The following is a 27,733-nucleotide window of genomic DNA, read 5'->3' as shown; positions in this document are numbered from 1 at the left end:
ACTAAAAACTGAGCTGGTTGACTCAGTTCTGATTCAGTGACGTGTGAGTGGTGCTCAAACCAAATTAACTTCTCACACTGATGAGTGGCCCACCCAGGGTGGCTTTTGGGAAATCAATAATGCGCTGTCACTGTCCTTTGGCAGGCTGCTCTTTTGTTCATTTATTGCTTTTGCTGTTTGCAGAAAGGTACAAAAGAAAATAGTTAAGTAAGTGGAATCTTTGGATGTGGCAGGTCATATAAGTGCCAATGTTCAGTGAATTGTAGGATGATTTCAATATCTAATTTATTGGTTTTGATAATTTCCTAGAGATTATATTGTTAAACCACTTACACATTTTTCTCTCATCTCAATTTTAATACATTATGTTTTAAAAAGATGTATTATTTATACTTTTCTTCATATTATGAGCCCCAGGAAGCCAATAATTCCCAAGTGTACAGAAGTATTATATGCATATTTAGATGAAGACCTAAACAGCCCCATTAACAACTATGAGAAAGAACCGGAAATCACAAAGGGAATTCTTGATATCTTACTCATTCTATTCCAAATGAATCAAAATGTAATTTCATTCTTCTCTGAGCAGAGAAGCTCCTAGAATGATTATATTAATGTAGGACAAGTAAAGTACCTGTAAGAAACAAGGTATTTTCAAAGAAGTACCTTGGTGCTTCATACCTAGTCTTCCTTCGTCTGTGATGATGGTTGTATTTCATGAAAGATTTTGAAGCGTAACCAATTTAAGATTCTACAAAATTCAATGTCTGCAAAACTATATTATGTAGGTAAAATATATGCATTACCTCTAGTTAACTGGAAAGAAGTGTTTCAATTCCTCTTTATATAGGCCCATGAATTTACTAATAGTTTCCTCAAAAGAATCTTAGATGTGTTTTATAAGGTAAAAACGGTATTTATACTATTTCTAAATGGCTCTTCACAAACTTAGATATTTCAATAGCAAGTGGATATTTTATTTGCATTTTGTACAAAAGAGGGGCAAGCTAATAATATGGGGTAGTGATGCCCTATTGATCACTGATTGGCTCCTCTCAGTAAAATGAATCGGAGGTACGTGGTGGATCCAGGAAGAACTCAGAAGGAATGGCAGATCCTCCGGGTTTCCCAAACAAAAAGTCCCTTTCCCTAAAATGTTTCACGAGTACACTCTCTGGAGACATGAGAGCACGGGGTAAGGGTGGCAGTGGTCCTTGATACTCATCATGCTTTGTGTCTGTTCCTCACTTCCCATGACTAATAATGGGAAAGCACATCAAGGTAAGACGATTTAGGGGTTTTATGCTTTAGTATCACCTAAGTCATGAGTCCTAAATGATCCTAATTATGGCATTTGCCAGGGTGCGCTCAGGCAGACCTGTGAGTTTCCACTTTCTGATATCCCTACTGCCTCTCTTCTGCTTTTTTCACTTTGAGTCCACTGGAATGCAAATATATGACTGTTGGGGTGTCTGGGTGGCTCAGTCAGAAGCATCCGACTCTTGGTTTCGTCTCAGGTCACGATCTCACAGTTTGTGAGTTCAAGCCCTACGTCTGGCTCTGTGCTGACAGTGCAGAGCCTGCTTGGGATTTTCACCCTCCTTCTCTCTCTCCCCGCCTCCCCTGCTCCTGCACCACATGTCCCTCTTTCTCAAAATAAATAAGCGTACATTAAAAAAATACATATATATGATTGTTTATGTGGGATAATGTCTTGATTTCTCCAGAGGCAAACCACTGTATAAAGCTAAGAAATCAATGAATCAAAATGAGTACATAGATTTACGAGTTCTTCATTCAGGTAATTAATGCAAGAATCACAATTAAAAACAAACTCTAAATGTCAGATTCAAATGTAGTCTATACTTTTTAAAAGTTTATTCATTTTTGAGAGAGAGAGAGAGAGAGAGAGAGAGAGCGAGCACGCGAGCGGGTGAGGGACAGAGAGAGAGAGAGGGAGACACAGAACCAAAGCAGGCTCCGAGCTCTGAGGTGTCAGCACAGAGTCTGATACAGGGCTTGAACTCACGAACCACGAGATCATGACCTGAGTCAAAGTCAGATGCTTAACCGACTGAGCCACCCAGGCTCCTCCAGTCTACTGTTTTCTTAATGACAGTTTTTAAATAGCGATTAGTAACACAGTGTACTTTCTGTTTGGGTGCTGCTTCTACACAGTATACTTCATCTATCAGGACTGCTTCTCTGTGTCTGGCATGTAAGAAGTTCCATATAATAAATATCATTTTAAAGGAGTTCATCATTGAAAGAAGAATAAAAATGGGAAATCTTGGAAATAAAGGCATGTTTTTATGCCCCTATATATGTGTGTGTGTTACAGGATGCCATATATACAATTTAGAACTTAAATTCTTAAAACTGTAAAGGACAATGATTTTGAAAATTTTCCTTTATTATCTACTAGGATATGCACTTAAATTTCTATGCACACATTTAAGCTCCTCATCAGAATATAACACTTCAAGTAGTAAAGTCTATAGTAATATAAAGCAATTTCATTTGCTGTCTACAGTTTCTATACATTGTATTTTTATAAAGGAGTAAGTTACTTACAGAGGTATTTAGGGTAATAAACCTTAAAGCAGTTGATGATAAAGCGCACAAAGTCCATGTCCTAAAACAAAGATCATACATTTAAAGTTTTAAGATGAGCCACGTTAGAGAACTTTAAATTGCACACTTGTAAAGGTGATAAAATATTAAATACAAATGAGACAATAAATTCTTTAAAAAATAAGCTCACAGATAAGTATATTCCCAGAGGTTAAGGTTTTAAGTCATTAAGCTTCTTGTAATATTCAGTTCTAATATCAAGTGAAAGAAATCAGATACTTTAACATCATTCATGTTACCTCCAACAAGTTGGATGCCACTGGCTAAGGTAACATGGCATTATAAAGCAGATCTAAAACTATTCCTGCTGAGAAATTCTAAAAATCTGTTGAACAATTAAAGAATTACTGAAAGAAGCATACAGTTTACCACCTTACTACTTGGAATGATAATACATATAATATGTCAACTCTGGTGTATTTGGTTTTTAAAGCTAATTTCTACACCGTGTATAGCTTTGATAAAATATGTTTTATCAATCTTTTACACAACAGCCAATCTGATCATACTGGTGTGCTGTATCTACTTTGCTGCTAACTTCTTTCCTCTTAGAGACCCAGAGTTAGAATTCCTTAGTTTACATTCAAGTGTTCTTCATGGACTCCGGTCCCTGACTTACTAATCCTGATTGGCCATCTAAGAAGGGCTATAGGATGAAGGATAATCATGCAAACTTAAACCCATCAATCACTGAAAGGTGAGCTGTCCCACAGATGAGTCTATAAAGTCATCGCTAGGACGTGAGTTATAGTATCTTTAACCTCCGCAAACTGAAAAGTAAGCATCTTTAACTATCTTAAGTATTTACTACAGAATAAATCCTAGTATATAATAGTAACTTTATAACTAATCTTTATATCCACTGTGCACTGAGGTTAATAATTTGTATTTAAGAGTCAAATAAGTATCTCTAAATAACTAGTTATATAAAAATTTGGTTACCTGGTATATGATCTATGGCCCCCAGAGACTTTGCCAAAAAAGTCTTCATCGACTTTTCTTGTTTTTGTCTTTTAATTGAATAGCCTTGCTTATAAAATCCCAAGTTACTGCTAATTCAAGTGGATTTGAAAGGATGCCACTGGTGAGGTATATTAGTGGGTACTACATGAGAAAGCTCCATGAAGCCTGTTGCTCTGCAATGTGTGAGGAAGTCTTCAAGGACTATTTATTATCTTGTAAAACGTCTTCCCTTTGGGGACCAGTGAAATATTTTTCTTTCTAGTTCAAGTATCTGGAATAAGGACACTTCTCCTAAGACACTGGTTTTAAACATGGCCACTGAATAATTTTATTGTAGCTTTTAATGTTTTTAAATTTATTTTTGAGCGAGAGAGAGAGAGAGAGAGAGAGCGAGCGAGCAAGAGTGAGCACACGATCACGGGAGGTGCAGAGAGAAGGAGGAGACACAGAATCCGAAGCAGGCTCCAGGCCCGAACTCATGAACCACAGATCATGACCTGGGCTGAAGTCAGATGCTCAACTGACTCAGCCACCCAGGCACCCTGGCCACTGAATAATTTTACATGGTTTCATTTCTTTCAGGCAGGCCGCTGAGAGATTAGAGCCTGATTAGTGGCCCAACTCTAACAAAGGATTTTTAACTTTTTTTTTGCCTTGTAATTCTGTATGCATGTTTATAAGCCAGCTTGAATCCTCTGTGAATCATGAGAGAGTCATATATAAAAATAACTAAATTAAGGGTAACTGCGTGGCTCAGCTGGTTAAGCGTCTGACTCTTTGGACTTTGGCTCAGGTCATAATCTCACAATTTGTGAGACCGAGCCCTGTGTTGGGCTCTGTGCTGATAGTTCAGGTCATGATCTTATGGTTCGTGAGTTCAAGCCCTGCATCAGGCTCTTTGCTAACAGCATGGAGCCTGCTTTGGATTCTGCCTCCCTCCCTCTCTGCCCCTCCCCTGCTCACACTCTGTCCCTCTCTCTCAAATATAAACACTGAAAAAAGTAAAACAGGTTTCCAGAAGCTAGTTACCAGGCAAAGAGTACGAATATGCACACTTTAAGTTCTTAACATACTTTGCCAAGTGGATTTTCGAAAAGGTTTCAAGGCGACCCCAGAGCGGTGTGTGAATGCGCCTTCACTTCTACCAGAAGGAGCTCAGGCTTGAACGTAAGAGACAACAGTGGCTGTGATAAATGTGCCACAGGATCCCCATCACTGCTGAAGGGGTCACAGTTACCACTAAGGTCACACGAGGGCCCAAATTAAAGACCGGTGGGTTTTACACTTATTCTTTAAGCTTGGCAAAATCACATAAAGAAAATGGGTCTCCAAAGCCAATCAAATCAAACAAAAACTCCATCATGGTGACAAAGTGCTGAACAGGTGAGCATCTCACAAGTGCCAAGCGTGGGATGACTCTGATGGCACTGAACACAGCGTACCTTACGTCACCCCATATTTACTGAGTGTATTACTCTGTGCCAGGCGCAGCGTTACATGCTGTGGGATATTAGTTCTGGCAGAGGAGTTCACTATTACCCCTCCTACTCATGACCCTGCCAGCTTTGACATCCTGCCTTGACATTGTGTGTATCAGAAGAGGAGCATTTCTAGAAAATACACAGTTTCAGTGCCAAATATGGAAGCAAACTTATTTCTCCACAAATCCTATTTCATGTCTGACTTCACTCACAATACAGAAGGAAAAAAATAAATCCCAAACAGAACTTGGTTAGCTCAAACTTACGGCAACATCTGGTTGCGGGGAGTGGAAGGGAGAACATGATAAAAGAGTGGTTTGGAATTAGAGACATGCTTACTATGTTATTTATTCCAGTTTCTGACAGGTCAAACATCACTGTTACAGGTTTCCCGTTTTCTCTCTTAGCATAACGTTCCAACCAGAATGCGATAAGCTTCTTTTTGTCCAACGTGGTTTTATGGTCTTTTATGTGATACTTCACCCTGATCCAGACTTTTAGCAGAACACAGAATACAAATAAGAAAAATATGTGTCATTATATTATTTTATGCATATACCATTCCTACCCATTGACATTTTTCTTCTTTTACAATTCATTTTCTTTCTCACGTTAAAAACGTCTCTTCCTTCTTTTAAGTGGGAAATAGTGTGCCCTTGGGAACCTTAGAGAGGAGCAGAGATACACACAATTCTCCACTCTTAGGAAATAAATAAACTTCCTTTACTAGTAAGGAAAGGGTTAGAGAAAATACAGGTGAACAAACAATATTTGGTAATAACCTAAAAGTACTCTTCACCTTGCTTAACACAAAAGAAAGCCAGTGGTTCCGTCGAGCACTAGAAAAGTCCTTCCATGCGGAGCAGCAGCCTTGACAGAGGCCCGAGGGCAGCCGAGTGGGGTCTGGGGTGGGAGCCGCACGCCGTGGCGAGCGAGCAGGGAGGAGAGGGGCTGGGTAGCCAAGGGCTGGGCTCGAAGGGCTCCCAGGGAAATGCTAAGGTGTGATCCTCCTACTGAAGACACCAGACACGGCTTGGAGGCCAGAGCACGGGGGGCGGGGAGGGGGTGCGGAAGAGGCAGAGGAGACCCAGCAGGCCGTGCCGCAGGAAGGCAGGGAGGGTCTCAACTGAGAAGCGCTAATGGAAACGGAGAAGGGGCTACATGGAAGCCATGTCAAGTACAGGGCCAAGGGCCATGGGTTGTGCGGAGGGAGGGCAGGCAGCGGGATGCAGCCCAGCTGGGTTTCTTGTTGAAGGTGGCCAGTGAGCCGTCCAGTGACACCGGTCCTTGGGTAGCTGGGGCCCGGGGATGGTGATAGGTCACCACTGTTCCTGGAGAGGCAAGGAGCTTGAGATCACCCAAGAGGATTGATGCAGACGGAAAGTAAAAGACACCAAGCAAGGAACGAAGCCCGGGACGCGCGCGTAAGGGACAGCGGGACCCGAGGAAAGAGGAACGAAGACAGGGAAGGACAGCCGGTGAAAGGAGGGAAATGTGAGAAGACCGTTAAAACAGGGCTGGGCTGCACGCTGCATAGACGGCAAGCAAGCCGAGTGCTCAGGATCGGGCTCTGACACTCCCGACGTGTCCCGGCCAAAGTACAAAGCAGGATGGATTCGGGGCAAGGGGGAGAGAGAGTAGCAAGGCGGTCTCCGGGACAGCAGGGTGGCCCTTACCGCTCCTCCTGCTATCACAGATTTCACAAGAAGCTGAGGGGAGAAGATGGGGGTAGGGCCTTGAAAAGTCCAGTTAGCAACCCTTAGCGATGGTCAAAAAGATTTTCCACGAAAATACTGGGTTGAAGTTTAGTATCGGTAAATTAGAAAGATGACAATGACTCCAAATTCCATTACTGTGGCCTTGTCACAGGATGTGGCATTTGCCTTTACTGCTGTATCATAATGCAAACAGTACATACAACTAAGGGCTTGCCACTCTGTCAGGACGGCCCTAATGATCCCCAACTGTAAGAACCTTGATGTGTGGTACATATGGAGAAGGTTCTGATTGTTACTAAAATGCATCTCCAAATCTTGACAAGCCAGTACATCAATATACTTACACAACTTGTTGCCTTCTTTGTCATAACCGTGCAGATAAATACCACCTATTTCCAATAACCATCTGGGAATGGAGGATTCAGTGAGGTCTAAAAAAGGATAAATCTGATGAGTAATTTTAACTTAGAGGCACTTTAAAAAGAAAACTTACAGTGTAGGGGCACCTGGGTGGCTCAGTCGGTTAAAGCGTCTGGGGGCGCCTGGGTGGCTCAGTCGGTTAAGCGTCCAGCTTCAGCTCAGGTCATGGTCTCATGATTTGTGGGTTCGACCCCCGCATCGGGCTCTGTGCTGACAGCTAGCTCAGAGCCTGGAGCCTGCTTCGGATTCTGGGTCTCCCTCTCTCTCTGACCCTCCCCTGCTCACGCTGTCTCTGTCTCTCAAAAATAAATTAAAAACATAAAAAAAAGCGTCTGACTTCAGCTAAGGTCTTGATCTCACAGTTTGTGGGTCGGAGCCTCAATCCAGGCTCTCTGCTGTCAGCACAGAGACCACTTCGGATCCTCTGCCCCACCCTGCTCTGTCCCTCCCCTGCTCATTATCTCTCTCTCTCAAAATAAATAAACTTAAAAAAAAAAAAAGAAAACTTACAACGTAAAGGTTAATGTTATATAGGTCTGATATAAAAAAATAAGCTTATTCAAACATTTGGAAAGAACCTCTGGAAATAAAAAATGGTGTTTCTTACTAAACAAACAAACCAAAGGCATGGATGAGAGAAATGGGGAAAAATTCATTTCCCTTGACACATCAGCCATTATTAATTATATGGACACATTTCCATGGTTTGGTTGTGTTTCATATAATAACTTTCAACAAATCTTATCACTATTGGGACAATTTCAAGATCGCATGCTAGTAAATATCCACATTAGAGCCTCAGGATTGATTTAAAAAAATCACTATGGTTTCTCTAGTAAAAGATTTTTCTGTAGAATTTGATACCAAAAAGAGTCTAATGCATTTTATAATCTTGGGGCAAGTGGAAAATACTCCCCCCCCCCCCAAAAAAGCTAGATCCTTTAGCAGGCGGGACAAAATAAGACCTGTCTGGTCTGTAGTGAGACTAAGAACCAACACAGCAAGGCAGCGAAGACCAAGCCTTTTGTTTCATTCACTCTGAGAACTTTCCAAGATTCTTTACCTTTTTTGGGTACCACATACCACATCGCTGCTGTCTGCCACTGGAAACTAGCAATTCTATAGAAGAAAAAACTAATGTTGAGTTTAGAAGTTTATTCTGTACTTAAATGATTTCTATTTCTTTGTGTGAATTTTAAAAGCTTCACTGTTCATTGAAATGACCTACAGTTTCTACATTTCCAATCAAACTATTTATTAAATACTCCCCTTCTCCTGGATTCTTTCTACAACTATGAAGACTGGGGAGAGTTTCTGCTCTTGATTTATTTGTTGACTTGTTTTGTCACTCACTCCAGGGTCTGTTACTCTCAACGTCCTCAAAACCATTAGTTAGGCCAGATTCTTCCTGTTAAATGCTTAGGACAGAAATAATGGGTAATTTTCCCGTGAAGGGTGTTTCATCTACTTGAAGACTACTTAAAAACCCCTTTTGAGATTTAAACTCCATTTTGGGGGGGGGGGGGAATGTCCATCTAGAATTGGGTCTTGAAATCAAGAAGTTAAACAAAGGCTGCCATAGGCATCCTTGGAGATAAGCGTGCTTTTTTAGGGCTCCCCGAAACATTTAGTAATGCTACAGGGAGCACCCATTAGCACAAGGAACTCGGGGACAGAGAAAGACAATAAGGCAACAACTGGAAAAAAAAAACCCCAAGCTAGGAAAACAGTATCTCCTTACCTCTAGGCCTAGTAGTGAAGATGGTGTCTTGCTATTGTTCAACGGTACCCAACTACATAAGCACAGATGAAGTCTGCTCCATGTTAAAGAACCTCAATGTAATTCTGCTCCCCCGTGATCTCATTTCTCTATGAATGATACTACTTTTAAGACAATCATAAGATGTTCCTGTCAAAGTGTTAGTGGGTTGTTATAAAACATTCTGTTTTGGTGTTTATGATGATTGCCAAGAATATCTGCATGCTATTTGATAAATGGAAAACTAACTTTTATGCAGGGGACAGTATATGGTCAGGTTAAATGGAAAGGCTTACCGTTGACAGACATTTCTTTCCTCCACTGAAAACTCTCATCAAGCATCTTCAGTGTTTCATCGACATTATTATGCCTCCAAAATAAGTAATTTTCAATCCAGTTATCATCTTGTTGTAGCCTTTCAACATCACGTGGATCATATTTATCTGATTTCTCTAAGGGAAAAACAGTAATAAATGGCCAAGTCAGATGCATTCTGCACTGAGGAATACCAAACACTAAAGCCAAAGTAGAAGAAAGATGTACAAGGCTAAGCTCCAGAAGATAGCTACTAGAAAAGTGCAGTTCAGATGAAAATGCACTTTAAAGGATTGATGGCATTTCTAATTGAGAGGAGAATAAAGTTATCCAAGGATGGCAGGTTTACTTTAAATGTGCCACAGTAGAATTAGAAAATAAGACCACAGTAAATATTTTGCATGACCCTCTCCAAAAGTATAAACCAACATCTAGGAAGATTATGTTACCTGAACGTGAAATCCTTACTGTAGGTCAATGAAAAATGAAATTTTATATGTAAAGAAAAAAGTTGGGGTGCCGGGTGGCTCAGTCAGTTGAGTGTCTGACTTCAGCTCAGGTCATGATCTCACAGCCTGTGGGTTCGAGCCCCATGTCCAGCTCTGTGCTGACAGCTCGGAGCCTGGAGACTGCATTGGATTCTGTGTCTCCCTCTCTCTCTGCCCCTCCCCTGCTTGCTCGTGCACACTCTAATAAATATTAAAAAAATTTTTTTTAAGTTGTACTTAAGGAGACATTTGTTTGCCAATGTCATTTGAAAATATGAACTACAAAATGGAAAACCGACGTGTGTAGCAGTCAACATTTCCCATGATTTACTGAAGGACTGTTTCCAAAACCAATTCCCCGTCATCCGCCTACACACATGCTAGGGTACCTGATATTCCACATCTTGCTCCATCCTTCCTTACCTGACCCGTGTCTCCTCACAGCCACCTAGGCACAGCCAGATGCTACCATTCTACAAGACTTCTTTCAAATGTTTCCTCTTCCACAAAATTTCCCTGAGTCCAGAAGTAATTCCTTCCCTCCTGAAACAGCTACAGGACTTTAAGCCTTTTTTAAGGCACTTAGTATGTTTTCCTTTTAATCAGAGTTACTGGCACATGGGCTGTCTCTTCCCATATAGAGACTGTGTGTAACAGCATGGTCTATGCATTTTAGGCGGCCTCCAAAGCACATGATCCTGGTGCCAATGAAAAGGCCTTCAGGAAACATTTGTTAACTGAATCTATTCCTTCTCTATTTTTATTATCTCAGTTAATGGCACCCTCCCAGGAGCCCAAGTGAGAACTCAGAAAACTCCCTGTTCCTTAATCTTTTTTCTTCTCTTTTGCATCTGGTTAGATGCTAAGTTTTATAGATTCTCTCTCTTATTTGCTCTGCCTCATTTCAAGCCATCAGAGATAATAGCCGAAAGGGCAGGAAAATATAAAGTGCATTCAAAGACTCTTCTTTGAGTCTCAATTTCCTTATCTTTAAACTGCTTTAGATAATCACAGGGTTGTGTGAAGATCAGATGAAAATGGATACAAGAAAGCACTTGGGAGCTTAAAGCACTACAAAACGTAAGATTAGACCATAAACCATGCACTTGTACAGTGTCACCTTGGATTTGTTTTCCATACGCGGGCTCTATTTTTCTAATCTATACAATAACTGGTTCTATAGTAGGCAAGCCTTGGAAAATGGTTTTTAGCTCTGCTACTCAAAGATTCGTCAGTATTCAAATTACCAATTTTCTCTAGTTCTGACTTATAAACAGGAGCCAGATAGGAGTTTACACGGTTCAGCTCAAGAGGCCCTTGAGAGCACGTGTCCCATGAAGAAGCGCCATCCGCTCTGGCCACTGGACAGCCCACTCCGCTGACTTCTTCATTTTCGAGAACATTTCTGCCAAATACCCGAGTCTGAAGAGCTACAGTTTACTTGCCACGAAAAATGTGACTAATTCAAGTGGGAACTCCAACAAGCAGAAGTGGTTAGTGCGTCCGGCCCAATTTTGTCACAGAGAACATGAAGAGGACATGTATCGAAGGGTCAAGGTTTAATAAAATTTACTGCTTCACTGGGGGCTTTCTAAAATAAAATTGACTTTCTTAACAATCTGCGAGTATGCACAGTGAAGACGCCACTGATCCCTCGTCTTGATGTGCACTGAGGAGCCCGCGCAGCGGCCCATCACTGCTCCTGTGTCATCAGCTCAAATAGGAGCACAGTGCAAAAGGCACATGGCGTCTCAGTATTATTACGAAAACAGTTTTGTTTTTAAATTTTTTTTAATGTTTTATTTTTTTTTGATACAGAGAGATAGAGCATGAGAGGGGGAGGGGCAGAGAGAAAAGGAGACACAGAACCGGAAGCAGGCTCCAGGCTCTGAGCTAGCTGTCTGCACAGAGCCTGACACGGGGCTCGAACCCACGAACATGAGATCTGACCTGAGCTGAAGCCGGAGACTTAACCGACTGAGCCACCCAGGCGCCCCACGAAAACAGTTTTGACTTCACAGATTCCTGCAGAGTCGTGGGCGTCCCTAAGGCTCCAAAGACGAAACTCAGAACCGCTGACCTAGAACAATATGTGGCAAGTGGTAAAAACTCAATAAATATTAGCCATGGGGCACTTGCGGGGCTCAGTTGGTTGAGCACCCGACCTTGGTTCTGTTCATGATCTCACGGTTCACGAATTAGGGCCCCACATTGGACTGCGTGCTGACAGCTCAGAGCCTGGAGCCTGCTTCGGATTCTGTGTCTCCCTCTCTCTCTGCCCCTTCCATTCTCATACTCTGTCTCTCTCTCAAAAATAGATAAAACATTAAAATTTTTAAAAAAGTAGCCATAAGAAGAAAGAATAAAACATTATTGTTGTTATTATCATTATTACTATGACTGCTGGTAAGACCACAACGGATACCACAGGAGACAGTGCCTCTTCCTAAGAAACTCAGAGCAGACTGCTTTTGAATAGCTTTTAGGGATGCAGGTCTTTGAAGTTAGAAGTCTCTATTTACATTACACTTACTACTACTATTATCAGAACATGTACTCACCTATGAAATACCTGTTGAGTATTTACCCCTAGAAAGGCCCAGAAAAGAGAGATAAGGGAAAAGATGCAGAAGGAGAGGATTGGGGAGGGGGTCATGTGGTGCTGGGAGGGGGTCATGTGGTGCTGGGAGGGAGGGACGCAGGAAAAACGTCCAGCAGGAAGAGGACAGAGAGAAGGGCTGAGGGGAGGATAGGAGAGAGAAAGAGAGAGAGTAAAGTGGACACTCAAGGGAAGGAAAACTTGGCCTGGGACCCCACGACCGCGTGCAATAAGTATGTTTATGACAACATAATTTGCTGCTTTCAAACACAGCGCCCGGGCAACCAAACCTGGGAGTGTGAGGCAGTCTTCGGAAACCTAGTCCTCTGGCAGAGATGTTACAGGAATAAACTAAAGATGTGCACGCAAAAGGTAACTAAAGCTACCAAAACACACATTTGTGCACACACACCTTTGCCCCCCACCTACTCAGGACACTCTTTCTTAAAGACTTTTACCTCTTAATAATTAAAGCATAAAGAGGAGGAAGAGATTAGTTTTATACACAGACATGTACCCATACAGATATATTCTCATAATACCTTACCCTTATTACTTCCATCTTGCTGTGAACCACTGAAAACCTTCACCGGTAACCAACATTAATCTCAGGTGGTGGGATTTATTTATTTAATTAATTTATTTCTTTATTTTAGAGAGAAAGAGAGAAAGCACACACACTGGAGCAGGGGAGAAGCAGAGAGAGCCGGGGGTAGAGAGAGAATCCCATGCAGGCTCCGTGCTATCAGCGCAGAGCCTGACACAGGGCTCAACCTCACTAACCATGAGATCATGACGTGAACCAAAATCAAGAGTCAGACGCTTCACCGACTGAGCGACGCAGGTGACTCTAGAACTGTGTTTTAAAAGTTAAAAAACATGGGAAAAAACCCATCTAGCCAGATTCAGTATCCAGGGCAGAGTGATGGAATCAGTATAGGGGCTAACTATGTATATAGGGACAGCGCAAGTCACACTAGGCCTGATTTTGTCTTGGTGAAATGGAGGGAAGGTCTGTCTCTACCCACAGTCTTGTGAAGATGAAGAGCATTCCGGAAATTTTAAATACTATATAAGTGAATTTTGATTAATGTGAGGTAGAATTGTACCCATGAATATAAGATTAAATTCTAACTGACCTATTAATCAGTTGAGAAAATGTTAGAAGTATACTGTAGTTATTATAAATGTACCTACAGTTTAGATAAAGGTTGGAAAAAATACAAACGTATTCTGAAGACGAAAATTAGAGAACAGCTATGAACTGGACATAATGATGCTCAAAAGCAGCAAATATGCAACTGTCAAACATGATAGTAATTTCGAACGTCTTCTTTCTCCAGGACTTGGAGCACTGATCCCCCTGAAAGTCCTGGTAGGGCCCTGGAAGAACATCTGTAGCAGCTGGGCCATTACTACCGGCTGGACTGTGTTAATGTCAACAATGGAGCGATCAGGCTGAAATAACAAAATACTCCCCTAGGCGCATGCTCGGTTAGTCGGCCACAGCCCGCCCTACATCTCCGCTTTCCTGTGCAGCTATTTGGTGAGAGCGAGGCAGGTGGCCTTTTAAGACGGGATGAAACCACTGGCCTATAGCAGTGATTCTCAAACTTCAGCTCCGGTCAGCATCACCAGGCACGCTTGTTTAAAGAGATATTATGCGACCCCACTCCCAGAGTGCCTAATTCATGGGCGGGAACCAAGAATCTGGATTTGTGCCAAGTTCGGATGGGATGCGGACACGCTGGCGCAGGGACCAACCCTTCGAGAACCGCCGGTACAGGTGCGGGCAAGCTTTCGGTAAAGCGCCAGATGGCAAATAGCTAAATACCTTAGACTTTGAAGGCTACAGACGGCTGTCAGTGCTGCCTTTTTTTTCCCAGCACCTCTTTAAAAATATAAAAAACCATGCTCAGCTCGAGGGCTGTACAAAACAAAACTTTGCTGACCTGTGGTCTATTGTAGAGAGGGGAGGAGCTTTCTATCTTAGATGAGATATATCTTATTTATTTGGGTCTTCTTTTGATGTTTAGTAATATTTCATAATTTTCTCAATAAAAGAAAAATGTTGCAAATGTCTTGTTAGATTTAGAAATATTTGTGTTGCTATCATGAGCCAATAATAACAAGATTGGCAAACCTCATACTGACTCTTACTGTCCCTGCCATTATAGATAACTATGTTATTTTATATACTGTAGAATTTTAGAAATAATAGTGAAGATCACTGTCTTACCTTTGACTGTATGGAAATTATTTTCGAGTTTCACAATTAAACGTGACATTTGCTGCAGGTTTTTAGAAGATACACTTAAAGTTTTCCTTTGCTAAAAGTTTTGTTTGCTTTACATAAAGTTGAATTATAGCCAGTGTGGTTTCTGTCTTTATTGAAATAAACACATTTCCCTCATTTTGTTAATGCATATGTATCTGTATTTGCTCAAATAAATATGGAAAAAAGAGGAAACAAATATGGTTAGATCAAAAGAGAAGGGACTAAAGAGACACAGGAGATGAAAGATGTCTGTTTACCTTTTTGTAAAGTTTATTTATTTTGAGAGAAAGCACATGGGAGGGGGACAGAGGGAGAGGGAAAGAGAGAGAGAGAGAGGGAGGGAGGGAGGGAGAGAGGGAGAGAGAGAGAGAGAGAGAGAGAAAATGAATCCCAAACAGGCTCCTCACTGTCAGCATGGAGCCCAAAGTGGGGCTCGAACTCACAAAACTTGGGTTCATGACCTGAGCCCAAATCAAGAGTCAGATGCTTAACCGACTGAGCCAACCAGGTGCCCCACAATGGTTACCTTTTTATGTAATTTTGATTGTTGACCTGTACATATTCAAAAATTTCATTGGGGAGCATTCTGTTAATGTGGTAAACTCCTCTGCTGCATTTTCTGATCACAAATCATCCTGCATTCCTGGGACTCGAGAAACTGCTTGGGCCTTGTATGCACGTGTGTCTCTCTGTGATGGGGACAGTGGTAGAAATCTACGGCTACCAACTCAATTTCTTGAATACTCACTGATCTACTTTGGTTTTTACTTCTAATTGAGATAATTTGAGATCATTTTTCTTTTCTCCAGAAAGTTTTCCACTTATTCTAAGTTTTAAAACTAACTTTGATAAGGCTGATGACTGTATTCTCTTACGATTTTTTGAAAAAAATCTCTACCACGTCTATAATTATGTCTGCTATTTGCTCCCATGTAGGTCTTTGCATCATCCCTTTGCTATTAATCAGTCATCCTAGGTTTGTCTGTTTCACCAGTCCTTTCAAAACCCCAGCTTAGGGGCACTCAGGTGGCTCAGTTGGTTAAGGGTCTGATTCTCTCTCGGTTTTGGCTCAGGTCATGATCTCAAGGGTTCTGGCTTTGAGCCCCGAGTTGAGTTGGGCTTTGCACTGTCAGTGTGGAGCCTGCTTGGGATTTTCTCTCTTCCCCCCTCCCTCAAAATAGATAAACAAACATTTAAAAAACGCACCTGAAGTTTATTATACTATCTTCTCTCCTATACCATGAATAGCTGCCCCCATTGCTTTCCTTCTACTTTCTCTGTTCATTTTGTAGCACCTTGAATTGAATCTACAGCTGATTTTTATTTGGGCCTTGTTTTCTAATGCATGAATGTACGACCATAGATATTCTGCTGCTTAGCTTTAACTATTTAATACTTTCCCTTGTGATATCTTCTTTAACCAAGGGATGATTCAGCAGAGGTAAGAATTACACACATTACTGAGAAGTTGTTAACCCATGGATCATTTAAAGGTGTGTTATTTTAGTTTCCTAACATTAGATTTGTTTGTGAGTATCTCTTTGACTTTTTTTTCTTTTGTTTTTTTTTGGGTGCTGGAACCCGGGATCTGTTACTTCTAATATAGTTGCTTAATGGTATGAAAACATGGTGCAGATGATCTAGCTGCTTTGGAATTTCTGAGACTTCCTTGATGACTTAATATGTGGTGAATGTTCTCAAGAGCTCCAAGAAAACAAATATATTTTTTCTTTTCTTTTAAATTTATGTATTTATTTTTGAGAAAGAGAGTGTGAGTGGGGGCGGGTGAGGAAGGGGGGAGATGAGGAAGAGGGGAGGGGGAGGGGAGGGAATCCAAAGCAGGGTCCAGGCTCTGAGCCCGCCACAGGGCTTGAACTCCCAAACCGTGGGATCATGACCTGAGACGAAGCTGGATGCTTAACTGACTGAGCCACCCAGGTGCCTCTATGTTTTCTGAAGTATCTATTTCCTACTGGGCAGGAGAGACTATACATTCATACACATATGTATATATCTATGATCAACCTTGCTTGTTGTGTTAAATGAAAGTCTAAACTCCTTGGGAGCCCAGCTGACTCAGTCAGTAGAGCATGTGACTCTTGATCTCAGGGTCGTGAGTTTCAGCCCCATGTTGGGGGTTGACTTTACTTAACAAAACAAAAGAACATTTTCATAAACTCTAACATCTTAAGGTTTTCTTGCCTGCTTGTTCTGTGTATTTCTGAAAGGTTTGTTAACGACATTCAACACATTTGTGGATTTCCTGAATTTCTCTCATAATTCAGGAGGCTTTTGTTTTATATATTTGAAGGCTATGTGGTGAGATACTATTTTATGTTGTTAATTCCTAAATGTTATACCTTTTCAGGGTTCCATTAACCCAACAGTAGAATCCCTTTTTAAATGTATTGATGTTTTCCATTCTAAATATTTCGTCTAACAAAAGTATCGCTTTTGTTATGGGCAACATAGTATCACTTTTGGTTAGTATTTGTTGTGCACACTTTTTCCCATCTCTGTATTTTCAAACTTTCTACATTAATTTATTTTAGGTTCGTGCTTTGTAGGTGGAATGCAATTAGGATTTTAAAACTCTGCTCTGTTAATAAGTATAAATTTGCTTATATTTAAGGTAAGGTGATAAAGTTGAGATTATTTCACTGACTTACTCTGTATTCTAGTTCCTATGCTGCTTTTTTTTTGTACTTTCATGCTTTCTGCTGGAGAGAGTCACCTTTTTATTCCTCCACTCGCTTGGAAATGAAATATTTATTTCTGCAGATCGGTGGTTATCCTTATTTGAAATATTCATTTTACTAACAAACTCTACAGTTAATTATCTATACCCTCCTTCTAAATAGTACAAGTCCTTCCAACCTCCCTACACTTGCTAATACTGTCAATTTTTTTTTACCATTAACATGAATTTAGGTTTTTTTTTCTAATTTGCTTACCCATTTCTTTGCTTTTCGTTGTTTCTTACTCTTTCTGCCTCTTTCTTGGTTTTATATTCTTATTCATGAAGTAGTCCAGGACGTTTTTATTAGAGATGGACTGTCAATCTTTGTATACCTGAAAAGTATTTACCTTCACTTTTGACTAAATTTCCTAAATGGGCAGTTACCTCCCTTGGCCTTTTTAGAAAATTATTTCCCTGTTACTTGGTATTACCTGCTGCTGAGGAGAAATCAAATAGCGGTCTGATTTGTTCCTTTGTAGACAATCTGTCACTTCTTTCTGGTTGTCTGATTTTTTTTCTTTGTGGTGTTTTGCAGTTTCACTATGGTATGACTAGGGAATAATTTCTTTTTCCTTCATGATGCTCAGATCTTGTTATGCTTTTTTAACCTGAGGATTTATTGTTATTTTCTTTTAAGTTTATTTATTTATTTTTGAGACAGAGAGAGACAGAGAGAGACAGAGAGAGAGACAGAGAGAGAGAGAGAGAGAGAGAGGGAGGGAGGGAGACTGACTATGAATCCCAAGCTGGTTCCATGCTGTCAGCATGGAGCCTGAAATCAAGAGTCAGATGCTTAACCGGCTAAGCCACACAGGCGCCCCAAACCTGAGGATTTAATGTGTTTTATAAACTCCGGGAAGCTGTCAACTATTTTATCTTCAAACAGCATGGTTTCTTTTTCTTTCTGTAAGTCCTATTAAATGTATATGGAATTTCATGTCTTTTATTTTCTCTTACACAGTTCTGATTTTTTTCCTCCAATGATCTGGGTAAAGAGTAATTGACCGTACAATAACTTAAAAGCTGTCTATGAATGTCCTGTGTCAGTGAATATATAGCAGTATAATGGGGAAAGAAAAACTTCTGCAAATCATGGTCTAACTATAAATATAAAGTAACTAATATGAAACAAGTTCTATACAAAATCTCAACAGTCAACACATATTCAGCTGGAAACAGTTTGGACACAAATGTAGCAAATTTTTGTCCTCCCCTTCCTGGATGAACAACTGCAAGGGGAAAAAATTATGATTTCCGTGACCTCTACTCCACCTCCTTGAGACCTAATCAAACCAAAATTCTAATAAGAGATTAAATTTTCAGCAATGAAAAATCATTCATGTACTCTGCCATCCAGAGGACACAGATCTGGCAAAACAGACCCCTCTTCTCATGCAAGCTTTTCAAATAGTTGACAAAATACAAAGTGACATCTTAGGGATGACACTGTACTAGTAATAGTCTCTAGAGTTGCATTATCTCACTAAACACTCAGGATGAATATACATGAAGAGACGGTATCAACAACTTAAAGAGATAAGTAAAAAAAAGTATTTGCCAGGCACTGATAAAAGTTATTACCGAGAATAAAGATTCACAAATCAGTAGGTCAACCAATTCCCTATCCCATCGCCCATTTACCGCTCAAGTCTCCAAGCAAAGTTACAACCTTCTACTGCCCACGACAGCGGCTTGGTATATTTTTAGATGTGGAAAACAAGTACCAAAATTGATAAACTCTTAAAATCTTTTCCTCTTATTCTGATCATGACAACTTTAAAATATTAACCTAGAGAATGTTAAAGATGGAATAAAAGTTAAGAAAATTCAAGGGTCTATCTACCTATCTTTTAAAGGCTTCCACTCTGGGAGGTTAATACATAACTCATTCGTTCTGAGACTCATTTATGATCTCCCACCACGTGCTAGCTCGAAATGGAGCTAAGGTATTGCAGATACAAAAACGAAGAATGTCATTTTCCTTCCATGCTTCCTCTCCAGAGAGGGCAGCTGATAAGGACAATCCCCTTTTTATGTACCCTTTACCTACAGATGCTCCTTCCAGTCACTGCTAATCTTCCTGTCCTGGAAATTTTCTCAGAGATCGTCCTGGTTCGTCTACTTCTCTAATCACTTTGACTCCTTCAGCCTAATAAAATGAAGGCATTCTTCAAGGTTAATTGCTTAATGGAAAAAAAGGAAGACAAAATAAAGACACTTCCAAAACTAAGAGTTTACCACAAAGATCCCAGCAAAACAAAAGCTAAAGTTATACTTAAGATGAAACACTAATGAATTCGGATGCAATATATGAAACTCAAGAAGGAATGGTAAATAAAGATATTAATAAATATATGCTAAGTACACAAACACTACTATGTAGAAATCATGAATTGGGGGAGGGGTGAATATGGGGAACCAGGTTAGAACTACACAATGACTCTATCTTTTAGGGAGTAGAAAAGAGGAAACGCTCCTAACTCATTTTATGAAAGCTGCATCATCTTGATGTCAAAATTGCACAAAAAAGGTATGAGAAAGGAAAATGACGGGTTAATTTGTGAATATACATGCAAAACTCCTAAATAAAAGATCACCTAAGTGAATACAACAATATATTTTTAAATCCTGATTACTAGTCTACCATATTAACAGATTAAAAAAGGAAACCCATGTGAACATCTCATCAGATACAATAAATGTGTTCAAGAGATGAAGAAAATGCATTTAGTAAAATTCAACCACCAGTGGTAACGGGTACAAAACAACGGACAAAACCCCATAGTAGCAAACCAGAAATAGAAGGAAACGTCTTAATTTTGATAAACAATATCTACAGAGATCATATTTGATGGTGACATGTTTGGGGCTTTCTTTCTATGATCAGGAATAAGACAAGTAGGCTTTTATCACTGCTTCAATATGACAGTGGTCTAAAGGTTCCAGCCAGGGTAAAATAAATGTACTTAAAGTTTTAAGAATAGGGAAGTTAGAAAGAAAACTGTCATTATTTCAAGGTGATATCACTGTCTACACAGAAATTCCAGGGGTGCCTGGGTGGCTCAGTTGCTTAAGCGTCTAACTCTTGATTTAAGCTTAGGTCATCATACCAGGGTTGTGGGATCCGAGCTCTGCATCAAGCTCCATGCTAGGCATGGAGCCCGCTTAAGAGTCTCTCTCCCCCTCTTTCTCACCCATCCACACCCCCCCCCAAGAAATTCCAAACTAACCTAGAGATAACGCTGAAATTAGTAAGAGCTGGTAAGGTTTGTAAATTCAACATTAGTGTAAAAAAGTCAAATGTACTTTCTGTTAACCAGAAATCATCACTTAGAAAATAAATTCTTGAGAAATACCCTTTAAACAACCACAAAAATAAAACATGTAGAGTATCTGGGATTAAATTCAACAAAAGTGACTTAGATTTTATGGAGAAAATTATAAATCTTTCAACAAGGAAGAGTTTGGCAGAGATATACCAGGTTCTTAGATAGGAAGACCCAATCATGATGATGTCAAGTCTCACAGAACTGGTCTTCTGATTTAACACAATGCCATTCAAAATCCCAATATCACTTGGGTTTTGTTGTTGTTGTTTTTGCAGAAACATAATAAGCTGATTCTATAATTTATATGGAGGAACAAAGTGCCAAAGAAGAACCCAAAGAAGTGATTTTCACAGAAGCAGAGACCAAATGGCCCATAAAGATAGGAATAAATGCTCAATCTCACTGTTACTCAAAGCAAGGCAAATAAAAACCACAAGGAGATATTCCTACACCCTAATCAGATGGGCAACAATTAAAAAGAAACACACACCAATTTTTAGAGTGGGGGAAAAACAAGGGCATTCACAAACTGCTGGTTAAAATGAAAACCAGTACAATCACTTTGGGAAACTGTTCAGCACTACATAGTAAAGTTGAACATGTGCCTCATCTATGACCCCCACATTTTGCTGTTGGGTGCAAAGCCAAGAGCAGAAGTTCTCAAACTTCTTAGTCTCAGGCACCCTTTTATACTCTTAAAAATAACTGAGGGGGGCGCCTGGATGGCTCAGTCGGTTAAGCGTCTGGTTTCAGCTCAGGTCATGATCTCACGGTTGATGGGTTCGAGCCCCACGTCGGGCTCTGTGCTGACAGCTCAGAGCCTGGAGCCTGCTTCGGATTCTGTAGCTCCCTCTCTCTCTCTGCCCCTCCCCTGCTCGAGCTGCCTCTCTCTGTCTCTCAAAAATAAATAAAAAACATTAAAAAATTAAAAAAAATAACTGAGGGCTCTAAAGAGCTTTTTTGTTTATATGGATTATGCCAGTAGTGACTCTATTTGGTATCAGAACTGAAAGTTTCACACGTGAGAACACAAAAGCACATGTTCCATCAGCTGTCAGAGTAATGACATCATCACATGCCATGGGGCCCCTCTGGAAAATGCCACTGTATGTTTGTGAGAGAAAAACAGTGGAAGAGGAAAATGATGCTGTGATGTTATTATAAAAGTAGTTTTGACTTCTTAAGCTCCTTGAAATGGTCTCCAAGAACTGTGTTCCTGGACCAACTGTGAGAACTGATGCCCTTAGAGTAAGTCCAGGCACTAGAGATCTTAAAGACTGTTTGGGCGCCTGGGTGGCTCAGTTGGTTAAGCGGCCAACTTCGGCTCAGGTCATGATCTTGAGGTTCGTGAGGTCAAGCCCCATGTCGGGCTCTGTGCTGACAGCTCAGGGCCTGGAGCCTGCTTCGGATTCTGTGTCTCCCTCTCTCTGCCCTTCCCCCGCTTACACTCTGTCTCTGTCTCTCTCTAAAATAAACATTAAAAAATTTTTAAAAATGTTTGGAGCAGCATTGCACATAAGAGCAAAACTGAAATCCATCAACTGATATTTTCATTCCATGCACTACTACACAGGTATAAAAAGGACTCAATTACACTTACGTTTGAGAATACGGATGACCCTTGAGTTAGAGAAGCGAGTCATGGAGAAGGACATTCATCTTTTAAAGTTTAAAAACAGGTAAATTTAATAAAGGACCGATGTGGAATACATCACACGTGGTAAAGCTAATGAAAAGCAAGAGAATGAACACCAAATGCAGGGCAAGCGGCCGCCCCTGAATGGCAGGGCTGGGCTACACAGAAGTTCCATTTCTTCGGCTGAGTGGTACGTGTATGGGTGCTTACTTTACTCGTGTTTTGTACCATTTGCACTGAAAAGAGATTTCAAATTATAAAAACTAATAAACCAAGACAGGGGCGCCTGGATGTCTCAGTGGGTCAGGCATCCAACTCTGGATTTCAACCCAGGTCATGATCTCATGGTTCGTGAGTTTGAGCCCCGTGTTAGACTCTGCACTGACAGTGCAGAGCCCGCTTGGGATTCTCTGTCTCCCCCTCTCATTCTGCTTCTCCCCCACTTGTGTGTGTGCGCATGCACTCTCTCTCACTCTCTCAAAATGAATAGACTTAAAACAATAATAAACCAAGACAAAACAAAAGGTAAAGGACCAGAAAATTATCGGAGAGAAAATGATTTAACAGCAATGAAAGAAACCACAAAGGAATGGGTAATTTTGAATACATCCAAAAAATGAAAAAAGTGAAAGTGACATAAAAGAAAAGTCCAAAGCCATAGTGATGAAAACAAATCTTAAACTACAAATCAATGTAAATATACAGAAAGAAGTTTACTCTCACTAGTAACCAGATGCAAACTAAAACAACCATCAGTTAAGAAACGATGACAGTACTCATGGGTAAGGCTGTGGGGAGACTAACACTTTCACACGTGCTGGTAGGAATGAATCTTGGTGTGACTTCTAGGGAGGAAAAGTTAGCACACACATGAAGTGTCTTAAAAACAGTCACACTCTTGAAACCAATAATTCTACTTCCAGACATGAATCTTAAGGAAGCAATCTGAACAACCGTATTAAGGCTGTATCAGCAAACAACTGGAAAGAACCTAAACATCCAAATAGGGAGTATTTAAGATGAAAGACAATTATCTTTTACTTAAGAAGTATTAAACACTTACTTCATCCATATAGGGAAATTAATTTGATCATGCCAATAAAACAATGCAAGCCCTAAAATTACATACACAATTGTCCTTTAAGTACTTTTTTTTTAATGCATAGAAGAAAAAAGGCCAGGAAAAAAATGCATCTGCTGTTAGCAGAGCTATCTCTGGATGGTAAGCTTATGGGGGACTTTTTGGTATCATCCAAATTCATTTAAATGAATTCACATACTTGTAAAGTCAAGAAACAAAGCTAAAATAAGAAAACCCACCAACATCTCAAATGCTCTCCAAACTCACTTAGGTACACACACTTTGCTTTGTTCAAGGCTCTCCACGGTACGTTCCCACTGTTTTTAGCAGATGTGCTTACCTCCTTGAAGTTCATGAAAGCGGACTTCCCAAGGCTTCCCCAGCATGCCCCGCGCCTTCTCACTGCAGTTCCTTAGCTCTATTTTGTCCACCTGGATCACTTTCTCTACTGGGCCAAGTTCTACCATCTTCCAAAGTTTCATGAGACACACCACGTTTTCTATAAAGTTTTTTCTTACTCCGCGCTAACTCAATCGCCCGGACCAGATGTGATCTTTTCCTGGTCTCCGACTTCTACAGAAATGATATTTGCACCCTTATTCCCCTTGACATGACTTGCCTCAACTCTAATAGCTCTGTTTTAACGCTTGTACTAGACTGTAAGTTCAGGAAGGGGCTCTATCCGTTTTCAGTTCTTTCTTTAGTATTGACACACTGCTTCCCAGAATGAAGCATATAATGAGTATTTGAGGAACCCAATAAATTACTGTCACAACGGAGTGGTCTTTTGCCTTAGCCACAAGAAGGAGGAAGAGAGAATGGGAAATGTTTCTTATTTGAGACTATGGCATTTCTCACAGAAACAATGACAAAAAAAAATAAAAAGGACTATTTGTAATGCATAAAACAATTATGGGCTTTTATTCTTTTTGCCAGCTACAAATCTATCCATAATTGGTAACTTAATTTCCATGGAAACCAAAATGTGCTTGGAATTCCCAAGAACCTACCTCCAAAAGAGTTTTTGGAGTACAGCCAGCGCTTAAAGTGACATATTTGCAGATGATATTTTCCTTTAGGAGAAATATCACGTTTGTTGGCTTAAGTCAGCCTTAAGCCTCTTCTGGAACGAACTACTGCTAATGATCACACAGGGGGTGAAACGAAAGATGGAGGAAGAAGGAAGGTGCCTGCTCTCTCAGCACTTGAGTTAATTTCTGAAAAGTAAACCTGACACGGCAAACACACGCAGATCAAAAACCTCTTTTTACCACTTTCCTACTTTACCTTTACTTGACGCAGTGTCTCAGGAAACTCAAACTTTAGAAAGTCCTAAAAAGTTGTTTTTCCTTTCCCATCGCCAAGTCCTTTTAAATTAAGTTAGTATTTACAACAGCTGTGCAAGATGACCCACTCACATATCACGTACATTCACACATAGCCAGGTGTGTATATTTGAGGACAAAACGTTCCCTATAAAGTGCTTTAATCTGAAATAATGCTTGTCTTTATGCAACGTATTGTGAAGGCTGTTCTTTGCCAGATGTTGGCGGGGGTGGGAAGCCAGTTCGGACCACTCATAATGCAGATTTGGATTAATCTCCCCATGTGTATATTTAAGCATTGCTTTATTGAATATATACTGAAAACTGTGTTAGGTATACAGAAGGGAGTCAGACCCTGCCCTCCGTGTCCACAGGTTGCCCTAGACCCATACACATGCCACTGGAGGAAATGAACAATAAGTAAACCGATGAAGATGATAATTACAGGTTATGGTGAGAGTTGTAAAGGAGACAAACAAGACAGGGAGGCTATTTAATAATCAGGAAAGGCCTCTCAGATACATTTAAACCAAGATGGGAAAGAAAAAAAGGAGCCTCTCAAACAAAGAGAAATGGAAAGGTCCCGAGATAAACATAGATTCAGGTTGTCTGAAGAACAGAAGAGAGGCAGTGTGGCTGGTCGTGTTTTTCTGTGGGTCATGTAGGTTGTGATGTCAGTTTTGTGGGACACTGCAGCAGGAACTGGTAGGTTTTCAAAATAAGTATTCTTGAACGAACTTTTGCTTCAGCTAAGTGTTCGTGTGTACTAGATTGCAATATGTGATATGTTTGCGACCGTGGGCAGCGGTAAAATCTGTACTAAGCACAGAGAGTAGTTACAGATTAAAATGGAGGGGTGGGCAGGAGCTCTAGCATGTTGCGCCTTGCCGTGTAGGCCACCATTAAGAACTGAGATTTTGGTTCTAAACACAGTGGGATGGTACTAAAGCGTTTCCAGTTGGGGAGTGACATGATCTAATTCGACATGCTGGTGTTGCCAAAGATTTTCACTATAGTGAAATTCAGAAAACTTGAGCACCAGCCCAAGCCTAGCCACTAACACAAAGGATTTGGAGCAAATCACTTAATCTCTCTAGATCTTACTTTCTTCATTTTAAAAATGAGAAGGTTGGACCAAGATGCCTTTTGAGATCTTGTCTATTGCTACATTTCTCTGACTACATATACATACTATACATATACACATGTCCTACTTCCTGCTTTGGGTAAGTACATGGCTATTGGGGAGACACGAGCACATTAAGTTCTGGATTACTTCTTAAAATACTATAAACCATGTGACTATAAGAATTACAGCTCTGTAGAAGGAAATCTTAGAATTATCTCTTTACTGAACCAGCTATATTGTTAGAAATGAGATCTCTGGGCTAAAAGTGAATCGAGTGCTTTTGCAACTCTCTAGTGCAAAGTTTGGGATGTGAAGAAAACTGACAAGGAGGATGAAAAGATTTACTGACCAGGTTATTGGGAACACATCTCCTTATTTATTCTAGGTCATCAACTGACATGTAATCTAGGGCAGTCTAAAGCTGCAGAGAACCTCTGCTGAGCACTCAAGATGCAGAAGCTTAACCCCTTCCACAGCAATCAAAATGATTATCGAGACAAAATAGTTGAGAACCTACAATAGGTTAAGCCCAGGCTACACAGTTTGATATATGCTCTTTCAGTTAATCCTCCCAACCTAATTATTCACGTTTCACAGATACGGACACAGGGGCTTAGAAAAGACAACTAAGCTATCAAGTAAGTGGCAGAGTCAGGATTTAAATATTTATTCCACGTTTATAACACATTATCCTGCAGATTTAAAAAAAAATGGCTGTACAAGGATTAAGTCATCAGTTTCAAGTATCTGGGACATCTGTTAAGTCACATGAACACGTAATATTCAACCAATAAATCAATTTTGGACTCACAGGTACTTTGCTAGGTACAGTGTGGGATGAAAGAGAACTTGTTCCAGCACCGGAGGGTCTGCTCCGTGGGTAGCATAGCGGGTTGCAGGAAGTGGAATTAGGCAAAATACCCAAAGAATTCGTCTCCCCAATTAAGTACACGTGAATAACAGTACGGCAGTTTCCATGTTCTTTTTCTCTATTGCTGGTGAAAGGTCAGCAAAGAAACTGTGCACTGGACACTGTCACCCCTGCCGTGGGCCTTGCAAGTGTCCTCGAAGTTCCATAAACTCGAGATGCTAGAAACTCACCAATTTTCAACTTACATTAACCCTTCGGGAAGCAATGGGCGTATCACCTGTCCGAATGGAGCACCGTCCATGGAACGTTATGGAGAAGGAAACCTTGGAAAAGTGCAGGGCATCATCCCTGTGAGGGTCGATAGGGTCCCTAAAAGGCTCCCCCTGAGACGCCTTGCAAATACCTTTGGAAAGTTGGGGACGCTTACTGCACACCTGCCTCAACACCGAGAACGCGGCACCCACCTGTCACATAATCAGTTTCGAATCTCCGTCGGGTCTCAGAGATGAGCTTGGCTTTATTCTGGGTGGGACACTGAAAGGGAGACACGAAGGGACGCTTAGACACCGCGCATCATCCCGCTTCCCTTCAGCCCAGCCCACCTGCACCTGGGGGCACGACGCCCGGGCTTCAGAGGAAGCTTCCGGGTCTGGGGGGCGGCGCGGCAGAAGTGTGTTCGGCTCCTCACCTCGGCCATGGTCGCGGTCCTGGACGTGATTTCGATCGCCTTGGCCACTTCCCCACCTGTCCGAATATCTCATCACTGGCCAGGCGGGCCGGGAGGTAGAGAGGGAAGGGCGGGAGGTGGAGACCGTCGCGTGACACCCGGAGGCGGGCGGAAGCGTCGCCGCGCTGCCCAATCCGAGGCGGCCGCTTGGGTCTGGAGGCGGGACCAGGTCCTGAGGCTGGCTTTCCATTAGCTTTTCGAGCGGGCTCCTCTCCCTCCGACGTAGCCTGCACTGCGGAC

General features: G+C 41.0%; 1 protein-coding gene across 7 annotated transcripts in view; it reads right to left on the bottom strand.

Annotated features, from left to right (window-relative positions):
• MOSPD2 (motile sperm domain containing 2) overlaps positions 1 to 27,585 on the bottom strand; it is a 54,638-nt gene extending 27,053 nt beyond the window's left edge. For 2 of the 7 annotated variants that reach the window (XR_003905024.1, XR_003905025.1), the window contains exons 1-5: positions 23,782 to 24,142; positions 9,272 to 9,427; positions 7,141 to 7,227; positions 5,418 to 5,572; positions 2,575 to 2,635 (exon numbers count right to left, since the gene is read on the bottom strand). Coding sequence is in view for 5 of the 7 variants with exons in the window: in XM_029929826.1 (XP_029785686.1) it covers positions 2,575 to 2,635; positions 5,418 to 5,572; positions 7,141 to 7,227; positions 9,272 to 9,427; positions 23,782 to 23,923 (601 nt within the window). In the remaining 2 variants the exon portion in view is untranslated. Of the gene's footprint in view, positions 1 to 2,574; positions 2,636 to 5,417; positions 5,573 to 7,140; positions 7,228 to 8,279; positions 8,336 to 9,271; positions 9,428 to 19,445; positions 19,540 to 23,781; positions 24,143 to 27,230; positions 27,301 to 27,454 lie in introns of those variants that run through there. The other 5 variants (XM_029929826.1, XM_029929824.1, XM_029929825.1 and 2 more) reach the window with 4 other exon arrangements.
• Between the last annotated feature and the right edge of the window lie 148 nt (positions 27,586 to 27,733).

This window comes from Suricata suricatta, chromosome X (genome assembly GCF_006229205.1).
Source record: "Suricata suricatta isolate VVHF042 chromosome X, meerkat_22Aug2017_6uvM2_HiC, whole genome shotgun sequence".
In the NCBI taxonomy this organism is placed as follows: domain Eukaryota; kingdom Metazoa; phylum Chordata; class Mammalia; order Carnivora; family Herpestidae; genus Suricata; species Suricata suricatta.
Note: the sequence above shows the minus strand (reverse complement) of the source record. Positions and strands in the feature narration are given on the sequence as shown.